The sequence below is a fragment of the Scomber scombrus genome, chromosome 16, assembly GCF_963691925.1.
Source record: "Scomber scombrus chromosome 16, fScoSco1.1, whole genome shotgun sequence".
NCBI classification, from domain to species: Eukaryota; Metazoa; Chordata; class Actinopteri; order Scombriformes; family Scombridae; genus Scomber; species Scomber scombrus.
Genome location: NC_084985.1, coordinates 14,165,660 through 14,184,038, shown reverse-complemented (window position 1 = coordinate 14,184,038; position 18,379 = coordinate 14,165,660). Strand labels below are relative to the sequence as shown.

At 38.4% G+C, this 18,379-nt stretch overlaps 2 protein-coding genes across 3 annotated transcripts; both read left to right on the top strand.

Annotated features, from left to right (window-relative positions):
- The first annotated feature begins 1,047 nt into the window (after positions 1-1,047).
- Positions 1,048-7,671, top strand: LOC133995909 (zona pellucida sperm-binding protein 4). Its single transcript, XM_062435422.1, has 12 exons — positions 1,048-1,219; positions 1,830-2,126; positions 2,200-2,312; positions 2,442-2,628; positions 2,904-3,026; positions 3,126-3,307; positions 3,669-3,766; positions 3,936-4,090; positions 4,216-4,393; positions 4,482-4,617; positions 5,950-6,024; positions 7,600-7,671. The coding sequence occupies exons 1-12, from the start codon at positions 1,048-1,050 to the stop codon at positions 7,669-7,671; spliced, it is 1,788 nt and encodes a 595-aa protein (XP_062291406.1).
- Positions 7,554-16,512, top strand: cndp2 (carnosine dipeptidase 2). Of its 2 annotated transcripts, none has more exons than XM_062436225.1 (12): positions 7,554-7,672; positions 9,246-9,323; positions 9,747-9,890; positions 10,083-10,245; positions 11,792-11,880; positions 13,642-13,842; positions 13,937-14,021; positions 14,162-14,322; positions 14,433-14,597; positions 15,306-15,447; positions 15,907-16,054; positions 16,308-16,512. In XM_062436225.1, the coding sequence occupies exons 2-12, from the start codon at positions 9,264-9,266 to the stop codon at positions 16,372-16,374; spliced, it is 1,425 nt and encodes a 474-aa protein (XP_062292209.1). In that variant the 5' UTR covers positions 7,554-7,672; positions 9,246-9,263; the 3' UTR covers positions 16,375-16,512. The 2 variants fall into 2 exon arrangements, with proteins under 2 accessions (XP_062292209.1, XP_062292208.1); XM_062436224.1 differs by having other exon boundaries at positions 7,562-7,720.
- Positions 16,513-18,379: the final 1,867 nt, after the last annotated feature.

The following is an 18,379-nucleotide window of genomic DNA, read 5'->3' as shown; positions in this document are numbered from 1 at the left end:
CTCTATTATTTTTTTCTACTGCTTAAAGGAAAAGGGATGTTCCACCTCTTCGTAATTATGTAAAATACTTATTAGGGAATTACTCTGTAAATGACACCTAAAAAAAAACCAGTGGTGCTTTGAAATATCTATGTTGTTCACATGGATGCTTAGCTTTTTCGAAGGAATAAAGATATCTGGGTTTAGCCTCAATTTTGGAGATTTTAGTAGGAGACGATTTATTGGGTCATATTTTAATGTTTGGTCCACCCACACTACTTTCATGAGGATCGTACAATATTATACAATACTTCAAAATATAATACTGCCCAGACACACAAGGCGGAGAATATGCAAGCCCACACAGGTAGGACCCACTTTCATCAAATTTGAAACCAGAGGTCTATTGTTTTTTAAATTTATAAAAAGGAACATGTCAACCCACAAAGAGTTTTAAAAGGTAACAACAGTGACTTACTTAGGAGAAAACAAAAAAGGAGCAACACAGATAGAGAAATGTATGTTTGTCCCAATGTGAAATATCCACTATTTCATGTACATACTTTTAAAATTTAACTGCCAGTAAAAATGGAAAGAAGGCATTTTAAAAGCTGGAGTGGTGCTGACACAGTGTTAACACAGTTGTTAATAGAACAGCACCAGCTAAGAGAAAATACTTTTAATGGCATGATATACAGATCAATGTGAAGACCACAGGACCATTTCAGGCAGATCTATGGTATACATTTACAGTAGTGTCTGCACCAATTTAAGGGAAAAGCTGATCCAACTTGGAAATGTCCAATAAATGTCATTTACATACATATTATATCATGTTGGTCAATTTTGAACGACTGTAATATATAAGAAACACGAAAAGGGGGAGCTCTTTTTCCCTATGCATTTCTTTTACAGCTGGTAGGCGGTTTTCATCAACTGACTGCCAAGTTCCAATTAGCTACCTACCAGGTGCAATCAATTAACACGAAAGCACTACTTGTACCACAGCAAGCGATGGCGTCTTTATCCGGTGTTGACCAGCTGCAGGGGGGGCTTTAACTTGGATCCATGGCTGGGCTCAGGGTCGAGTTGTTGTTGGTGGTCGTCGTGACCGGGTTTCTTCTGCTGGTTTCGGTTCGGGGGTGGGAGCGGATCAACCAAACTCAACTTGTTAATTTCTACGAGAGTGGACAGTGGGGAGACGCTCGTACGTCACCGGGTAAAGAATTTAGATTTCCAGGTAAAGGACTATCAAATGATGGTCAGGTATCTCAAAAGGTTCCTCATCAACCGAAACCTTTGCTCCAGTAGCAAGAAAATAACTTCACAAGATAAACCATTTGCTTAGATAGACTAGAATTGTATTTTTTCAGAAGAAGAGCTGTTAATCACTCAACTGGTCAATATGATCTATTTGTAAATTCACAGAAAATGAAATGGCAGTTAATCTTTTTTTTTTTTTTTTTTTTTTTTTTAATAACTTCTTTATTACTGCTTCTTAACCGGTGTCTTTAGTCCATGATGGCAAACTGTATATTTTTGGCTTGTGGACTACTGGTCAGGATAAAACGACATTTTAGGTTGCATCATAGGCTTTGACATTTATCACTTTTTTGTGTGTGTGGATTTTATATAAATCAAATGACTAATTGCTTTGAGGAGAAAATGACTAACGGCTTAATTGATAGTGAAAATGTTAGTTGCAGCTCTAAGTCATCTATCTTTAAAAAAAAATAAATGGTTAAATGAAAGTCATTGGACTGGTTTCCAGAGTTGTGTTTTTTTTAGTTTGTTTTTTTAACTAGCAATCCCATGACATTTGGTAACATTTATCCCCCTCTCTCCTCCAGATGACAGCAGTGACTACGACAATGGCGAAGATGCAATTACTGACATTGGAGGTGCTGCCATCATTGACAACTTTGACCCTTTTGCTGACCATGGATTCAAGGAGGAGGCAGATTCTGATCCAAGGAACTGGGCCAGCAGCATTGATGGTGGATTTGCGGTGGAATTTGTCGATGTCCCACCAAGGAGCTGGACCAGCATGACCAGTCCAATTTCACCTGGGCTTGATGTTGTCTGCAGTGAAGCTGGCTTCCAAATTAGTCTGGCAGCAGGTTCTTTGAGTGAAGCTAAAGTTTTGGGTATGTACTTGGACTTATTCAATGAATGCATGTTGTGACGTTATGAACTCCAGTACTTTATTTCTTCTTCCAGGCTCGATGGACCTGCTGTCTGTCATGGAAGCTCCAGAGTCTTGCGGTTATGATGTGAATCCTCTCCAGAGCACCTTTGGTGTACCCTTCACTGGGTGCAATGTGAAACAAGATGTAAGTTATTGCTGTGGCTTACTAATATTTTGACAATAAGACTGAAACAATGTAGCTGGCTTATACTTCTTAAAGCAAATGCTGTTGATGGATGTTAATGCAAAGTCCCTCTACTTTTAAAATTATTAGGTTGACAGCTACAGCCTGCAGTTGTTGTACATCGATGAGAGTGGTGAGATACAGATTTCCACTGCATCTTGTGATAAAAGTCAGAATTTTAACTCTGGCCTTTTTCCTCGGGCCAGTAGCTCAAACGAGCCTTCAAAGTGCAGTAACCCAACTGCTGCACCTACAACATCACCGTCGAAATCACTAAGTGAGTGCCAAGTTTATACAGGGATTCTTACAAGACTTAACAAATTGTGGCTGCTGTGATGGCCACCAAAAATGTACTACAAGAGGGTAGACTCATGCACATATGCATTTTTAGATCTGAGGACCAGAATGTAATTGGTTAATGTATTAACACTGCACCTGATCATGTGAAAGCTTCAGAATCCATATCCTAATTTTTGACATGCCTGTTTAGTTGGGCAGATTGACTGACTTGTAAATGCATTAACATTTTTATATTGGACATGCTTATTTCAGACTGTGCTGTCCCCACTGGGGAGCAGGTGACTTGTGCACCTTCAGGAGTACCTTCCTCAGAATGTGAAGGGTTGGGATGCTGTAAGGATCCTTCTACAGATGCCTGCTACTACCCACTGGATGGTAAGACTTCGGTTTAGAAACCAACTCAGAAAATTGAGACTTCTGTATTCCAGAGACTTTGTTACTGACTGTTCTGGTATTTATGACTCTTCACTTTAGAATGCACTGCAGATCAACACTTTGTTTTTGCCATTCGCGCCAACTGTGAATCCGTCCCATCAATGCGTGTGGATCCCACTAAACTCGTAATTCCTGGGCATCCAAACTGTAAACCAGTCATTGTTAATGACAAGGTTGCCATCTTTAAGTTTGGGGTTACAGAATGTGGAGCTCGTGCTTTTGTAAGTTTGTCATCTAGTTTGACTTTTTTTTTTTTTTTTAATCTGTGCATTAAGTTAATGTTACTTTGCCTGATCTAAAGTGATGTCATGATGCATATCCTGGGTTGGGAAAGCTTCACAACTTGACCATGTCCATGTCAGGATATTGATGGACACAAGTGACTAGTCATTGATAAACCAGAATTGCAAGGTCTTGATTGCCACTGCTTTATAAAGTGGGCAAGTGTTTCCCTATTGAATGCTTTTTTGTGTGTGCAGTTTTAACATGATTAAATTGTTATTAATTGTATGAAATTGTTACAATCAGCACAATAATCTCAGATCTGGAGCCACCATCTGAGAAATTAACTTGTCTTAACAGGAAGTTGGTGAGACAAAGATCTACCTTGCTGAAGTTCAGACTACTGTCAAAGCTTTGAATCTGAAGTATGGTGTAATCACAAGATATGATCCACTTAGGTGAGTGGATTATAGTACGTTCTCACTTTATAGGCACAAAGTTTAATCAAGGTCATTCTAGTAACTGAGTGATCTGGTCATGCTGTTGACTGAGTTTTAATCTGTACATGTATGTAGTAAGGCAACCTTAAAGGACTGCCTTTCCCCTGTCTTCTGTGGTTTTTTTTAGGTTCATGGTTGAGTGCCGCTACAGCAAGGGTCCAATGGGAGATCCTCAGTTGTCACTGACCAGTGTTGGATACTTGGTCAAGATCCCAACTTCACCCTTGCCGCCATCCGTTGACTCCAATGGCTTATATGGTGTTCAATTACGAATTGCTAAAGGTCAGGTTTTTAATGCATTTGCCAAACAGAATGTATGTATTTGGCTGGTGTCAGAAGCTCCATAAGTAAATCTGTTACTTTTTCGTACTTCCTGATTTAATGACAACTCTGCATCATCCCAACAGATAACACCTATTCAAGTTACTTTCCCACTTACCACCAGCCCTTGCGGCTACTCCTTGGCAAACCTGTTTATCTTGAACTGCGCCTGAAGTCTCCAAAACCAGATGCGGTGATTCTTGTTAATTACTGTGTAGCTTACCCTCGTTCTGCAAAGAATGCCCTGGTGCTCATCTATGAAGGGTAAGTGTGACTGTCTGTACCAACTGCATATGTCCTGAGGTTCACCTTAACCATGACCTGTCAATTCATTAATTGTTTGTCTCTGTAGGTGTGCCAACCCTAATGATCCAAGTGTGTCAGTCCTTGTAGTCAGTAACCTTCCAAAAAATCGCTACCAGAGACGCTTCATGGTCAGGGCCTTCCAGTTTATGGATCAAAAGACAAACAAGTACCTGGATGAAGAAGTGAGTCCAGTATTCAGGAAGTCACTACAGCCTAAAAGGGTCAAAGCTATATTGTAAAGTAATTGACTATTATGAATTTAGTACACTAGCTTGCTCGGTTCACCCATAGCTGTAATGCATTCCTGGATTCACTTTCTATTGATCCCTACTCTACATGGTAGTACTTGGAGCTGAAATGATTGCATCGTTATGTATTAGTCAACTGACAAAATTACTGGTTCTAGTTTCTCAAATGTGCTTAAACTTCATTTTTGTGTCTTTTGAATGTTAACTTAAGCTTCAACTTGAGGGATAGGACTTTTCATAGTTATTATGCTTGCAGGCCCTGCTCAGCCCACACAGGTGTTTCATTTACTTGCTGATTAGATGTTATCTGAGGACTGTGGGTGTACAGGCCCACACAGAATCTGCATTTGCAGAATTCCGATGACACCTTTGCAGATTTTACCACTTTTAATCCTGTCTGTTAATTGCTTTAACTCTTTGTCAAATCAGTATCAGTAGTTTTACATCGTCTTTTCTCCTTCCTATAAAATGTCTTCAAATGTTTGCTCATAATGTACTTGGTGGCATTTACAAAAGTTCACACAATCAGATGTGACTGATCACACTGGACAAATAAAATGGCACTTGAAGATTTAAGTCATAGTAGCTAACAGAGCAATATGGGAAGAGATGTATCTTATCAGTGGTTAAACTATTTATTTCCTTAACAATGTGGCTGAGCTCTAAATCATTAAACAATCAATCTTAAATGAATATTGCCTATCACATTACAAGCAAGAACATTCTGCAGAAATCTAAATTGTCATTCTTGATCATGGCTAAAAATGCAAAAAGAAAAATCTGTTGCTTCTGTTTGGGTTTGTTTTTAACATGTCTGACCCTGTAATTAGTTGCAACTTTTAGGGAGAGATTAGTTATTTTCGTTTTTGAAGATTAGTGACCTTCATGAATTTCAACATGGCTCCACCAAATGACAACCTAAGCAAAAGTCAGTAGCCATAAAATGTGCAAACACCTGTGGCTGCCCAGGGCCTGAAGTGATGTAAATTTTCAGTTATTCAAACTATGTTGATCCAAATGATGTGGCGCAAACCTGGGGATTTTTGGAACCTGGGGAAACTGCTGGGCTGGTAGTCCATCTTTGTTCAAAAGTCTGATCTGATCACAAAGCTGAAATTAACATACAAATGAGATCTTTAACACTTCTGGCCTGGATGTTGAAGGTGAATTGTCTAAACTAAAATGTAAATTGGCCTCAGATGGCACTCTTAGAGGCAACAAAAGAATGCATGAATATTCTCATATGGTGACTGTTTTCCCCTCTAGATCTATTTCATGTGCTCTGCTGAGGTTTGTAGGCCAAATGAAAGGACATGTGAGGAGCGGTGCTTTGATGGAAAGGTGAGTCTCTAGTCTTTAGTCTTAAATTTGTTTGTTTAAATGCCTAATCAAGTTCTTCTGCTTCTAGGCACCGTAAGAGTTTGCCAACTGCCATATGGATGAAGACTACATGAGAAATGAAGATTAACTACATAAAGCATTTTATTGTACAGTATAACATGGATCTTGGACTCTTTTGTTGTGCATTACACAGTATCTATGTGGTTTAAAAAGGGGTTAATTCTCTCTGCAGAGCATACATTTGCAAGATTTTAATGGCAACCTGCCCCATAGATTCAATATTTCTTGTGCTGTTAATGCATTTAAGTCAGCAAAATCTCTTATTCACAATTGTATTATGGGGGTATTCCACCTAAATCTCAATGGATACAATTTGCTCTCTTAAGAGACATAGCCAATATTAATGCGTATTTCACTGTATTTTGGTCTTAATGTTACTGTTATGTTACATCTGCCACAGTCCCACTTTAAAAAGGACAGGTTCACAATTTTAAGTGTCTTAAATCATGTCAGGTGCCCAAATGAACATTAAAATAGGTTTTGCTTGCTTTAATTATTCCTCCTGTTCACACAGACTAAGATATCCTTTCCAAATAGACTTAATGTATGTAATGTGGGACAAAATCCTGTAATTTTTAGCAAAAATATACTTAAGTTTATCTGGAGGTAACATGAGACTTGACAGATTCCTGAGAAGGAATTTGTCCAATAAAGTGGATATCTTCCACAGTTGCAGTCTTTTTGTTTTTCCTATTCAGCTGCAGTGGAAAGATCATAACAAAAGGGACTCTCGCATTAAAATGATGACACTTTACAATATTAAATCGATAGGACCAATTTGGACAACTGGAACCTTGCATACATTTTTTTTCTTTTTTCTGTTTGGATTGGATTTTGTCCCCATCACTTACTTAAATTGCATTACAAAATGCACTGAGTGGCTAGTGTGAACAGGAGAAATGATATAAGGGGAAAAAAACATGTCCGTGTTCAGCTGAGCACCTATTGTTTTAACACAGACGTAAAAAAATGGTGAACTTACTCTTTAATGAGGTCCAAACACAGAGGAGGTACAAGGCAACGACACATCTGAATAATTTATCGGGACACGTCTAGTTCTTACACTGGTAGTTCTCACTTTTTCACATCAATGAGCCCTAAACTGACAAAATAGATCAAGGCCCCCACCTGATAAGATTGGAGCTTTTAGATGTTTTATTACAGAAAGTGTGAGTCTTAATGACCCATAATAATCATGTTGCCAATGGATGGAATTATAGTGAAAATAAGTTCACCTTTTTGCTGGGAACCCTGTTAACAATTGGTTTACAGTCATGATATGAGAGGGAAAACAATCTTAACCCACGTTACAGTAAGCGATATTCACATTATGAAACCTCTTGTGCAACCTCTTCATTATGGAGACGCCGGTAGACCCATCAGAGAGGGTACATCTCCTCTTTATAGGGTCTTGGGACCATTACTAAGCATCTGCGCCGGCCCACAATTCTTTGCGCCGTGAACACAAACTGGCACTTTGTGTCCACCGGTGAAGCGTCTGCGCTGCTGTCGTAGGATAAAACAAGACGATTTAAAGGCTTCAAACGCGACTACGACCTGTGTGAGTCGACAAAGAAGTGTGTGTAAGGTGAGAAGAGTCACATGTGGAGACTAACCGCACAGGAATAAACAGGAAGTGAGTTTATGACTGTTTAATGATTTGTTTCCCCCGCGGCTCAAGAAACTACAACGCCACTTTTGTCCAGGAAAGGTTATCTGTCATTAAATGAAACATTACCTCTGCCAGCTATTGCTACTCATAGAGTTTAGTGCCTAGCTCAGTCAGCTAACTTAATACTGTCACTCAGACTGTCTCCTAGCTGATTTAAATCTGTTGAGCTGCGGGCCTGCTCTGCTAAAAGCTCCTTGTTTATGTGCAGGCGAATCAAAACATCACTATCTAGGTTCATGTTCAATTTCTAAATGCATCATTACAGTAATACTGAAGCTCAGATTATGTGTTATGAATAGTTATAATGTTTATCGGTAGCTCTAAAGGCGAATCATAACCCTGCCTTAGGTAAATGTAACTTAATGTCTGCACTTGCTATTCATGTCCTTTTTTATTGATTCACTATACTAAAAGTTTCAGGATCGTTGGTATACAAAACCTGCTAATAATTATGTGTATGAATAATGTTCTACTAATAGAACTAGTGCTACAACTATTTTCACTGTTGATTAATCAGTCGATTATCTTCTCTATTAATCAATTAGTTGGTGAAAATGGTGCACAATGCCCATCACTCTCTCATAAAGCCTAGGGTGACGTCCTCAAATGTCTTCTTTTGTCTTAACCAACAGTCCACAGTCCAAAGATAACCGGTTTACTGTCATACAAGACTAAAGAAACCAGAAACTATTCAGTAGTCGGCCAATAATCGATTAATCAAGTAATCGTTGCAGCTATAAATCTCTATATATCTAAAGGATAAACAAATAATTACACACAAATTGTTGCAAATATTTGCATATTGATGTCCCAAGTGTACTGTGTATATTTGTTTAGTTTAAAAGTTTAAAAGAAAGTTTAACCTGCAATATGCTATACAGTATACTTCTGTTGTTATTGGAAATTTCCTGGTATTTCCTTTTTTTCACTTCAGAGAATTCAGAGTTCATTTTCCAATAATCTTTGAATAATATTTCATTTTTATAGCTTAAATTGCTGCTCATATGTGAAAAAGATTTGTTCTTAACTTTTGATAAGAGGATCACTGTGAGGTACTCAATTTTAATAGAATGAATGAAACCATGTATTTTTTTGTGATTTACCATCAAAGATTTTTTTCAGTGATGTGATAAATGTTATTTTCTCCGAATAAAGCTGGGAGGATGGGAAGTGAATCTTCTCCCATAATGTTACCTTTTTATGATGTAACTTCCTCATTTGTGCCTTTTGCTTCTTGACATTTACTCTCCATATTGTTAAAAAGAAACTACGAAATGCACAAAGTAACCAGTGAGTCAGCTGTCACAGCCTCAACTTCCTGATAACAGACATGCTCTTCTGGCACTCTGGCAAACTGTGTGCATGACAGAAGAGCTACAATACAGCAGCTGTCAGCAGATTTTGCAGGAGGGTGGGGCTTCTGTCTGCCCATAAGATAACACTGGGCTCGAGGTAGAGTCTCACACCATTCTGTCTGTTGAAACCTCAGCTCCTCTCACTCGCAAAGATGGCCCATCTCCCAACACTTTTCAAGTATGTGGACGAACACCAGGATCTTTATGTGCAGGTAAGCTTTTTCTGATGAATGTTTTGACTTAATAGTTCAATATATTCCCTATTGGACCTCCTGCTATCAGGCCAACTAATGATTGAAATGATTAGGTTGCAGCCACAGATCTGTCTTTACTCAATCAAGTAGCAGTCATGAGCAGCCACTGATCTGCACTGTAACTCATTCACTCTTGAGTCAGTTAGCGTTTTTGTGCCAAAATATCATAAATGTAAAACCACTAGACCACACAAATCACTTCAATCGCTTCAATGACATGATAACTGCAGCTGTAGTTACATTTTGCATAAGTCTACATGTGCTGAAAATGCTCACTCTAACTCCATTTTCAAATTTGAATGAAGCTTTTAAAAACACATGAACATTAAACTTCTGTTTAGACAATACTCAGATTTATGAGAATTGTTTTGTCTTTTCCAGCGCCTTGCAGACTGGGTTGGAGTCCAGAGTGTGTCTGCTTGGCCAGAGAAGCGCGGGGAGATCAAGAAGATGATGGAGATGGCAGCCAAGGACATTGAGAAGCTTGGGGGCACAGTGGAGTTGGTGGACGTTGGCAAACAGAAGGTCAGAGTTTGTGAGAGTGTGTTGAAGCACGTGATTGTTTGGATTTTTTTTAGTTTTTCTTATATAGCCTACTACTTTTAAAACTCAAGTTTGCCTACTTCAGCAGTGCGGAGCCTCTTTTTGGCTGTTTTACTGTTTGAAAACAGAACCATATATAGCAGCTGATAGTCATTATACCTGTTGACCGTGCAGCTTCCCAGTGGAGAGGAGATCCCCCTGCCTCCTATTATTCTGGGGCGTTTGGGGTCAGACCCAGGCAAGAAGACTGTGTGCATCTATGGTCACCTGGATGTCCAGCCAGCCCATATTGATGATGGATGGGATACAGAGCCCTTCACTCTGGTGGAGAAAGATGGTAAGAGCAGAACATTTTTGGTTTTTGTCTGGTTATTATCTGTCTAAATATGATCTGGAAAGTTTGCCAGTTAAAAATGAAACCGCTTCAGCAGAAGTTATCAAAAGAGTCTGTAATGCTGTCTGGACCTGTAAGAAGATATGCAATGTTACAAATGTCAGGGTTACTGTTCTCAGTTCTTCAGTGTGGTGATTACAACACTATCTTCTTTGGTTTGGAAAGTTTATAATATCAAATGTTACTGACATAAATACGAGACTGTTTCGGCCATAAGAAACAAAAAGAACAGAGAACATAAAAAGAGAGAATATAAAAAATATATAGTTTAACTGAGCAATGATGTAATTTAATAACAGCCTCTTTAACATGTGCATTTGTGATTTACATCTCACTATCACATAATAGTAACATTAAACTACGTCATTCATTAGCAGAGAAGTTATTTTTATCATCATTGTTTAAATGTAACTTCTTGTTTAAATGCTCTTAGAGCCTTTATCTGCTTTGTACCTGTGATCATATCAATACATATTTCCAAAGTCCAGTTACCTCACGTTTCAGGTTAGAGTCTTGTGGTTAATTACGTCTTATCTGTCAAGCTCACAGTTCAAGTTGAACCGATACTGTTGTATTCAACAAGAATTAGTCATACACTTAGCCTTTCAGAGGGAACAAAGGCTCAAATTTAACATTTTTTCTCGAAGTATATTGCTACAATGACAATATTCAGTCTTTTTTGACATACTGTATGTATTTTGCATATGTGTCATTTAAATATTTCCACTGAATTTCCAAATTGACTGTACTCGTTACAGCACTTTGAAATTTGTGATTATGCATTGTTAGACTTCACAATAGTACAAATACTACACTGTTAAACCATGCAGTATGACAACTGTCTTTGAACTTCTATAAACCCTGTAATACTGTATAATGCATCAGCAGAATTTAACCTGCTAAGCGTTGTTGTCTGCAGTTTTACTTGACTGATAAAGTATTATAGAGGCAGGCAATAATCTAATAAAGCACATTAATAAATAATTTTTCCTGATAACAATAGGATGATAAACTGTCAGATAGGGCACAGTATTGGTACCAGCTAAATTCTGATATACATTTGCAGGTGGCTGGTAAAATTTGCCAGCCATTTGGTAAAAAGTTAATTTTGCACCCTGCTGTCAGATATTGGGACAGTTTCCCTTTTTTCTTTGCTGGATTTTTTGTCAGTACCCATATATTTTTGTGAATCTGGTGAGCTGTCAGCTGACAGAAAAACCCACATCCACTTCCTCCTGTCTCATTCCTGTTTGCTCAGCTCCATTACTCCCTTACTTTGTTCATGTTTGACCAGACATGACTCTTGCTTAGTCTGTAATGTTCATAACAAATCAAAATGGACAGACAACTTTGATATTGACCCATAATGAACATGAACCAAACTGATCTGACCTGTGAACTGACCTGTTCTATGTTCCTAAAATGCTACAATTACATTAAAATTCTTCACACTGGTGCTTAAAGCTAATACATTTTTTTCTCTTTGCAGGTAAGATGTTTGGAAGAGGGTCCACGGATGACAAAGGTCCAGTATTGGCCTGGTTTAACTGTATTGAGGCGCACCAGAAGCTCCAGCAGGTAAAGTTCCCACCACAGTTTATCGATAACTTGTAGTATCTGTTTATACCCTTCAATAGGCACTCTGATCAGGGACAGCAAGAGAGCTGAAACTGACAAAACCACATCTGCAGTGCCCAGTTTACAGGGAGTCTGACAGCAGGTCCCACCCACACTCACACAAAAATAGGTTTCTTAAGTTTATTTGTTGAGATAAATTACATCTGTATATTACCCAAAAATATAGTGTAAAATATCAGTGACAAGAATTTGTTGAATGTTCAGTGAGCCAATATGTATTATAAAGGTGTTACAGAACAAGTCTGAAGATAAAGAGAACGAACATGCTTTTGTTTCAGGTTTGTTTTTTCTGTACAAAAATAACCTGAACCTGTCTATTTGTGACTTGGCAGTTGGGTGTGATTGAAATGTGATGGGGAAAAATCAGGATTTAATTTACTTACAGGAATGCCGTTTTGAAAGGTGTGGTAATGAGCAGTGATGCAGTGATGAATGGGAAATGTTTCATCATTCTATTCACTTCAATCTCTTGCGTTGTTAGACAAATACATGACAGATTGCTAGAGATGCTGGTTGTTTTGGACAAATGCAAACACTGTAGCTGGGCATATTATGCTAAAACAAGCATCTCCTGTTTGTGGTTACAACAGTGATATTATACAGTACTGCTTATGGTACTGTGACAAAGCTGTACTTTTGAATGTTGTCTTTCCATCATCAGACACAGTTGCTTCAGGCACAAATAGTTTTACCGGAAGTCACTGTATAAGGACCAGAATGCGTAGTCTACTGTAAGACCAAATTTGAAACAAATGCTGCAGTGGCACTTTCCACTGACGGTGATCACAGGAGTAGAACGTGTTCCTGCGTCTTTGTCTTGAAAGGCAAAGACTATTAGTGCCCTTGCTATAGTTCTATCCATCTTTGCCTAAAATTGGAGTAAATATTTACCTGTATGTTGGATATTTGATGGATTTTCACTGTTTGATTTTTAATTAGCGCACAAGGCAAATTAAGTAAAGCCACACTGGTACATACATAGCCATACAGTATTGATATTTGCTTACATAACATTAAACATCAAGCCGTCTTTAGTCTGGACTACTTTATTATTATTTACAAATTCACTCTGGTAAAGGTAAGACATAAATGGTGTTTTTTGTGACAATTTCCTTTTTAAGGATGTAACTTTTGCACAGTTTAGCACAGTATAAAGAGTAAACTGACACTAAACATAAACTAAAGATATCAAATATTTAGACATAGCATAGTGGATTTCAAAGAGTCATCTTCCACAAAGACTCTGCATTGCTTTAAGAAATGAATGATCTCTGTGTGAGAGTACAAAGCTGATTTTATAATTGATTTTTAAACACTTCACAGCTATCAGGGTCAGTGGTCAAAGGTCTCTGGATAAAATAGGTAATCTTGTGTCATGTCCTACTGCAGCTATCATTTAATGATCAAAGCCAAGTCACATGACCTGCTTCTTGTTTTGAACCACCTTTTCAGTTTTTCCTGAAACAGTGTTGGACATTTAGTGAAGCTAAATACTGTAGCTCGGTACAAAACAAAACAATAATTGTGATACATAGTATAATAAATATCTACATACCATACTGTTATTTTCCACCTGTGTACCTTCAGCTTTGCTCTCAAGAAATTGATTCCCCTATTACTTGTCTTGCCAATAATATTTGATTTGGTGATAATATTTGTGAACTTTTAGACTTTTTTTCCCTCTTTATATTTGTGTCGCAGGAGCTTCCCATCAACATTAAATTCTGCTTCGAGGGCATGGAGGAATCTGGATCTGAGGGCCTGGATGAACTGGTCTTTGCCAGAAAAGACACCTTCTTTAAAGATGTGGACTACGTCTGCATCTCTGACAACTATTGGCTGGGCAAGACCAAACCCTGCATCACCTATGGTCTGAGAGGGATCTGCTACTTCTTCATTGAGGTGGAGTCTGATTGCAGCGCTGTTTTAAACTTTAAGCAAAATCAGTTAAAGTGTGAGAAAAACAACCTTTTTTAAATAATCTCTAAATTTAAAGGTGGAGTGCGGTTGCAAGGATCTACACTCAGGAGTGTTTGGCGGCTCTGTTCACGAGGCTATGACCGACCTCATTGCACTTATGGGTAAGTGATGCTGCTGTCTGAATTAAAGCCCTATTAAGCTCATTTGAGTGCAGTCTTGGAGACTCTGGCAATAAAAAAATGTGTATTTGAACAAACAGTTTCAGGAGAGTTTTAATTTTTGTCTGTCTCTTCCTTAACAGGCTCCTTAGTAGACAAGAAGGGGAAGATCTTGGTTCCTGGGATGAACAATGATGTGGCCCCTCTGACAGACGAGGAGAAAAAGCTGTACGAGAAAATTGATTTTGACTTGGATGAGTACTGCAAAGATGTTGGAGTTGGACAGCTACTGCATGACACCAAGGCAAGGATATTAAATCTGTTATTAACACGACTCAAACAAGTAGAACTGTGCTGCACTACTCTTGGTCGCTGCATCGTTAAGAAAATAGTATTTATTTCTTTTTCTTGTAGGAACAAATCCTTATGCACCGCTGGAGGTATCCATCTCTGTCTCTTCATGGTATTGAGGGGGCTTTCTCTGAGGCAGGGGCTAAGACTGTTATCCCGCGCAAGGTCAACGGCAAGTTCTCTATCCGCCTTGTCCCTGACATGGACCCCAAAGTTGTGGAGAAGCAGGTAGACCTGAAATACATTACAATGATTACTTCACTTTGTCATCTGGTACTACTCATGTGACTGTACTGTTGTAAAAGCTGTGGTGTGGAAAATCTGCCAGTAGAATTTAAAACTTGATGACTGTGGCAACCACTTGTGTGCTTTAGTGGAAGTGTGTGACAACGATGACTCGCTCCGTCACACTTATTTGAAAAAAATATTGCATCTACAACAAAAATGTTGCTTGTAAAGTAGATTTATAGAGCAGCCTGTATTTGTGCAGTGCTGATGATCACAAACTGGCCAACAAGCTACTAAGATACTCAAAGACAATAACCCAGTGAACCCAGTGGGCCCCCTTCCATTTTCCAAGAGATAAGATATTGTAATGCTGACACTACCACTACAATAAAAATATATAGTAATAAAGTAATAGAGCATTGCTTTTAAATCCCAAGTCTAAAAGCAGTTTACCAGCTGCAACAAAAAAACACATGAAAAAGGTGACATACACTGGATACAGGCAAAATTGAAATCACATTAAACAGAAATTAAAATGCAATATCATAAATGCATAATATCAGCAATGTTTTAAAATATGAGACGGATTTATCATTAGTCTGCTATAGCATGTTTCATAACCTCAAATGTCAAAATAGTCAAAAATAATCAAAAATCTTCTTTGTACTTTGATTTCACTAACATTTTTCTTTTTTTCTAAATTCAAAGGTTATTGACCATTTGCAGAAGAAGTTTGCTGAGCTGGGGAGCCCCAACAAACTAAATGCATACATGGGCCACGGTGCCAAAGCCTGGGTGTCTGACTTCAACCATCCTCACTACATGGCTGGTAGAAAGGCTATGAAGACAGGTACAGAGACTGAGTGATAAAAGACTGATTGAAATGTATGATTAAAGTTGATCAGTTCAGTCAAAACCATTGACTGTATGTAAGATGGATGTCATGATGACAGCTCCCCAAAAGTAAAACAAAAAAAATTCCTAATCGCCCTCTGGTGGCTGGCTGAAGTACATGTCATAAATCCTGCCCCCTCCATGTTAACAGATGGGACATGAGCCAAACTAAAAAAATCAAAGTACATGTCAAATACATTTTCTCCAAAGATGGTTTCTGTCATTTTAGGTATTTCTTATCATGCTTATGTTTGTCCAAGTGCAATTTTTTCTGTCAAGTCAGTTTTTAATTAGTTATTTGATGATGTAAAAAGGAGTTGTTTTCTCAGCTGTACATTCTTCTCTTGTGGATATATATTTTCCTCTTATGGAGTGTCTCTCCTGTATTTCTTCTTACCTCCTTGCTGGACTGTAGTCTTTGGTGTGGAGCCTGACCTGACTCGTGAAGGTGGGAGTATCCCTGTCACCCTGACTTTCCAGGAGGCCACGGGACGTAACGTCATGCTGCTTCCTGTAGGATCCTCTGATGATGGAGCTCACTCTCAGAATGAGAAACTCAACAGGTATGTGTCACACTGCATTTTTCATTTTCCTTTTCTACCTGAGCTTCTGTAATTAAAGAAAAAGGGGAAAGTTCTAGGAGCTGAGGAGTCATATCACTTTTTTTGATAATTTAGAGGTGATACTGAGTGAAAAGAGGAACATCATCAAAGCCAAAGGAATTTATTTTTTTTACCATTTTTAACTACTGTCTATCTGTTTCACCGTTACTTTTACCACAAAAGGTTATCACTGTTTCTTCTTTCCCTTTTTCAGAACAAACTACATTCAGGGGATCAAGATGCTGGGTGCATACTTCCACGAGGTGTCTCAACTGGAATAAACTGATGTCTAATGACAAATGTGAAATAATGTCCTTCCTCACTATCACAGCCATAGCCTTTCTGGTATGATTTACCTCCCACAGAGAACAGTTTTGTACACACTGCCTCCTAATAAAAATAAAGTAAAATCTTTGTTACTTTTTGTTGTCCTGTTTCATTAATGCCTTAAAGGTTTTGGATTTTACTGCAAGGAACAGCATCAATGAATGGTCTCATAATTACCCCACAATGTTACCAGATTACAAAACTATATATATTTTCTGTTACCCTAGAATTCATATTTATAATAAATGGATTAACAATAAATGGTTGAATTAGAAGTACTACGCAGCATAACATGGAACAACTCAAGTAAAGTACAAGTATGTCAAAACTGTACTTAAGTACAGTAAATGTATTAAGTTACATTCCACCACTCTCAATTTATACCCAATCTCATTCCACTGAATCTGGATGCCAGTTTTCTTTTTGGCACAGTTAATGTAAAGGTAAATGTGTGGCTAGTACTCCACAGCTGCTACATTGACCAGCTTTTATCTCTATCAACGTTATGTTGTCATTATCACTGTGTCATCTTTTTCAACCGTTAAATCAAGCCAGTAAGAAAAGAGCAATGTGTGTCACTTAATTAACGGAAAGGGGGATTGAGAAGCAATCCTGGCAGCCATTTATTGCCTAGGATGGCGAAATCTTGACCCGCCCTACACTACATCTGATTGGCCGGTACTCGTTGCCTTCGAGGAGTGCGATTGGTTAGGGCTAGGGTAAGAACATCGGGGTAAGCCAATCAGAGGCAGAGAAGGGCGGGTCGTAACTTTGCCAACCTAGGAAAAAGAATAACACAAGCTGTCAGTTTCCGGCGCGGGAAAATCATGAACAACACTCCGGCTTTATACCACAGGCAGCAACGAATAGTGTGATTATTATGGATTAAAAATATAAACTTTTATGGACAAAGACTAACCAAAGACCTGACCGATAAACTTAAAATATGTACGAGTTATTATAAAGGTCGCTAAATTTTACACTCTGTTAGGTAGTGGCATTATCGACTTTACTACAGTCATTATGGATCGCTACAACGACGTGAAGCTTCTGCTGAAGAGCTGGGAGCAGGGATTTGTTAAACAGCACCAGAGGAAACCCAACAAGGTGATTTACATGTTAAAAGTTATCCGAGAGTTAGCAGGCAGCAGAGCATTGTTTTGAGTTAACGTTACTGTAAAAGGATGTTTTGTATATGTTCGTGGTTTCATCATAGTTGTTTATCCACAAGACATTCAGTTTACAGCTACAGTTAGTGTTGCTGACAGGTTGTTTCCCTTTTTTCACAAAAGTTGATTATTTTCATTTCCAGGATGATATTGACCAAGCCCCAGAGGAGACCAGGAGTGAGTACACACCATACACTTCAACAAAGATGAACACATTTATCTCCTTGATCCTTATTTAAATATGGTCCATCTCTAGCATTAATAATATATTCAGGGACTGAAGAGTACAACATTGTGTGTGTGTGTTTTTTTAGATCTGTATAAAGAGTACCGAGGTTTGAAACAAGCCAAAGAGAACAGCAGCAGCACTGATGCAACCAGCAGACACACTGAACAGTCCAGATCTACAGCTGAGATACAGGCAGCACAGAAGGTACTGAAGAAAGTGTGTGTGCCTTCATATTTTTGTGGGTGAAGAGGACTTTACAGTGTATAAGCATATAAATGTGTCTACTTTGTCTGTTTAGGACACTAATTGTTGGGGTGACCATCTGAATCGCAGTACATTGCCAGTGTCTTCTCCCAAAATGACAACCGAGGACAGAGACAGCCTTAAGGCCTCAGCCCAATACTATGGCCTAAAACTTAAAAACAACCTTGGCACTCTCATTAAGGTGAGGCACACTTAAATAAAAAAATACCACACCCACTGGGAAGAGAGAGCATAATTATACCCTTAAAAACAATCTTGTCTTTCCTGTTGCAGGATAGAAGAATTTCTTTAATCCTT